The sequence below is a fragment of the Hoplias malabaricus genome, chromosome 6 (assembly GCF_029633855.1).
Source record: "Hoplias malabaricus isolate fHopMal1 chromosome 6, fHopMal1.hap1, whole genome shotgun sequence".
Taxonomy (NCBI): Eukaryota; Metazoa; Chordata; class Actinopteri; order Characiformes; family Erythrinidae; genus Hoplias; species Hoplias malabaricus.
Window position 1 is genome coordinate 49,586,944 of NC_089805.1, and position 3,655 is coordinate 49,590,598.

Consider the following 3,655-nt stretch of genomic DNA (forward strand, 5'->3'; position numbering starts at 1 on the left):
AAGAACACCAGCTCCTGGCCCAGCGCTTTCTGCCAGCGCTACAGCCACGTCATCAAAAGAGGCGTCCGCAGAGGCCGACGAGTCGTAGCGTTTGAAGACGGAGAGAAACGAGAAAGACGGCTCTTAACGCTCAGCAGATGTCAGACCGAGACGATGATGATCCAGGGAAATGAGTCTGCTCTCCGAGTCTTCATCAAAGATTTCACTCCAATGAAGGAAACGGCGGCAGGAGCAGAGCTCCCACAAGTAAACGTCTCCCAAGAAGAGAGCGATACCCTTCCAACAGAAAGTCAGCACACATCACCCTCAACACCAAGCCCTCAGTCTCCTGCATCAGAAATAAAGGAGAACCTTTCACTGTTAGAGTAGAAACGGTGGAAGTCACAGATCAAATGCTCTCTCACTTGTCGTCCAGTGAAGAAAGGAAACGTCTCAGGAACCGAGTAAACGACGTGTTGAGTCGGTTCAGTGCTTCATTATTTCAATTCAGAGAAGAGATCGAGAGCCTGAAAACAACCAACACAAGATCATCCAGTGAACCACAAGAAACTACATCAGCTCCGTAACGTAAAGACGGACACGAGGAGAGAACCAGCAAAGATCAGAGAAACATTATACGAGGAGCTTTCTACAGTAAAGAACCAACTAAAAGACAAAGAACACCTCATACACCCCAACACACACACACACACACACTCCTGGAGAAACCCTGGTTCCTTCAGAGGCCTCCTCAGAGCCCTGCACATAGAAGAGATTCATCAGGAACCAAACATCAGCCCTGCGTCAGACCTCCCCAGTCTCTCTGCAGCTCCACAGAGTGAAGACTCCACAGATGTCCTTCTACTCACTGACTCCAATGGAGAACACGTCCTGGAGAAAGGTCTACTCCCGCACACGTAAGTGACCAAACTGCGGAGTCCAAACACCAGAAGTGCTCTCAACATCCTCTCTCTAACAACAGAGGCCAGTACAAACACATCATTATTCACACAGGGACCAATGACCTGAGAGCTATGAGAGGACGGGGCGCTCCGGCACTGAGAGAGGTGGCAGTCAAAGACACCCAGAGATTTCCACAAACCAAGGTCACCGTTTCCACCGTACCACCACGTGAAGACCTGCCCTTCCACAGTATCCACAGAAACAGCGTAGAGCCGTGCAGAGCCTGCGCACTCACACCAAACGTCCACATCACACACCACAAAGACATCCGCCCTCATCACCTGCACGACCACGTACACCTCAACAGACAGGGAGTAAGACTGTTCACAAAGGAGCTGAACACCACAGCCCTGGGACACAACAGCACCAGACTCCACACGACACGACGAGACACAGAGAGACCCCCTCCACCTCCACCTCCACCTCCACGTCCAGCTGAAGATTCCAGAGCAGCAGATCAGCAAGAGACCTACGCATCAGTAACACGAAGAGCAGAGAACCCAGCCGCTTCAGAACTGAACCAGATAAGACCCCTGCTCAACATCCTCTGCTCCAGATTAATACACTGACTTTAATATAGACCTATAACACTGATCTGAACCTTAATTAACTACAGATCAACAATAACAAGACTCAGGAGTTCATTTACAATCAGCTGTTGGAACATTCAAGGCTTAAATTCCAATGGATTTGGAAAAAAGACATCAGACAGAGAGTTCAATAAGAGCCTAAAGAAATCTACGGCGTATTGTGAAGAGGAAGATGTAATACTCCAGACCCAACAACGCAGAGGAGCTGAAGACCACTATCAGAGCACCCTGGGCTCTCATATAACACCTGAGCAGTGCCACAGACCGATCCACTCCACGCCACGCCGCACTGCTGCAGTAATTCAGGCAAAAGGAGCCCCGACTAAGTACTGAGTGCTGTTCATCTTCATACTGTTCATCTTCATATTTCTCAGTCGGCCAGCGTTTCTAAAAACCCTTTGTTTGTGTTGGTCTTCAGTAATATTCTAATTTTCTGAGAAACTGAATGTGGGGTTTTCATTAGGTGTCAGTTATAATCATCAAATTAAAGAAATAAACACTTGAAATATATCAGTCTGTGTGTAATGAATGAGTGTAATGTACAAGTTTGACTTTTTGAATGGAATTACTGAAATAAATCCACTTTTTCATGATTTTCTAATTTAAGACCAGCTCCTGTACTTCCTCCTCAGGACTCTCCTTATTTTCATGAAGAACGTCTCCCAGATTTACAGTCTGAGATCACACACTCTCAGTGCCGCGGGCGTGGTTTAATACGTGGAGATGTAAACCCAGGACCGGGAGAGAATGGGACTGTGTTGAAGAAACAGGAAACGGTTTCATCCACAGAGACCACGTCAAACACAACTCACAACACCGTCCAAAGAAACAGTTCTGACCATGTGTCAAACAGACGAGGGAGAGCGGTTAGATCCAGATCTCATCAGTGCATTTACAGTCAGACCACAGCGCCCTCTGTCTGACCACTACCAAACAGCACTGTACCTAAACACCATGAGAGACACGACTGAAGATCCTCCTGAATCAGAAACACTGCACCCATTAAAACCCAGAGACCACTGGAATCAGTCAGAAACTGAGAAATTAAAATTAAACACGGACAGCCGTTACATCAGACACACGCTCCACCATTTCTCCAACAGCTACACACCACGTTTAGAGGGAATCACCACGGCAACAAATGACATCAATAACATTCATGAAACACTGGCTAAAACACCCTCCAAGACCCAGACAAAACACACCACACCATCCACATCACACACAGGAGCCGGGGTCTGATAACGACTGCAAAACTTCAAAAAGAAAATGAAGAACATTATCCACAAGAACCACAGAGAACCAAAGAACCAGGACCTGAGAGAGAAATGACTCCAGTTCTTTAAAACACTACAACACACTCTTAACATCTAAAAAAGATACGTTTTTAAGAACAAAACTGGATCAAACTGAAGAAGCAGTCAATGACAGCTCTCTCTGGGGCTCCACAAAACATCTGACTCCAACGAGAGAATGCTCCCGATTCAAAGAGCCACAATGTGGAAATCTCACTTTAAAACCTTTAGAAGAAAATAGACTCTAACTTTAACTCAGTCAGGAACGAGCTGGAGGAACTAATAAAGACCATTAAAGATTATCAGAGCCCCTTGGACTCATCAATTACAGCGAAAGAGATCCACGAGCAAATCAAACCTCTCAGATTTAAAGAAGTCTGTGTCCAGACGGCATCAGTAATGAAACGTTCACTTTCACAGTCTCAGAACAATGGAAGCTCTGGTTAAACTTTTCAACCTGATTCTAACTCTGGAAGACTTCCTGAGATCTGAACCAAGGTCTGATTACCCCCCGTCGACAAAAAAGGAGACACATTTGACCCCAATAACTACAGAGGCCTCTGTGTGTGCAGTGACCTGGGAAAAGTGTTCTGTGGCGTTATAAACGTCTCAATAATGACCTTCCTCATGAACCACAACGTCCTGAGCACATCTCAGATCGGCTTTTTACCCAAACACCACACGTCAGACCGTATCTACTCTCCACTCTGAGGTGAAGTGTCTGCTCTACGCTGACGACCTGGTCCTCATGTCCACCTCAGAGCAGGGTTTAGAGCAGAGTCCGTCAGTGCTGCAGCAGTTCTGTCAGAGCTGGGCTCTCACAGTGAA

At 46.6% G+C, this 3,655-nt stretch overlaps 1 protein-coding gene across 5 annotated transcripts in view; it reads right to left on the bottom strand.

The window, feature by feature from the left end:
* Positions 1-3,655, bottom strand: part of LOC136700423 (ribonuclease inhibitor-like) — a 64,863-nt gene that overhangs the window by 5,876 nt on the left and 55,332 nt on the right. The window contains exon 13 of one of the 5 annotated variants that reach the window (XM_066675771.1): positions 227-506. The exons of the other annotated variants lie outside the window; for them this stretch is intronic. Coding sequence (XP_066531868.1) covers positions 487-506 — 20 coding nt within the window. The 3' untranslated portion in view covers positions 227-486. Of the gene's footprint in view, positions 1-226; positions 507-3,655 lie in introns of those variants that run through there. 5 annotated transcript variants of the gene reach the window in all.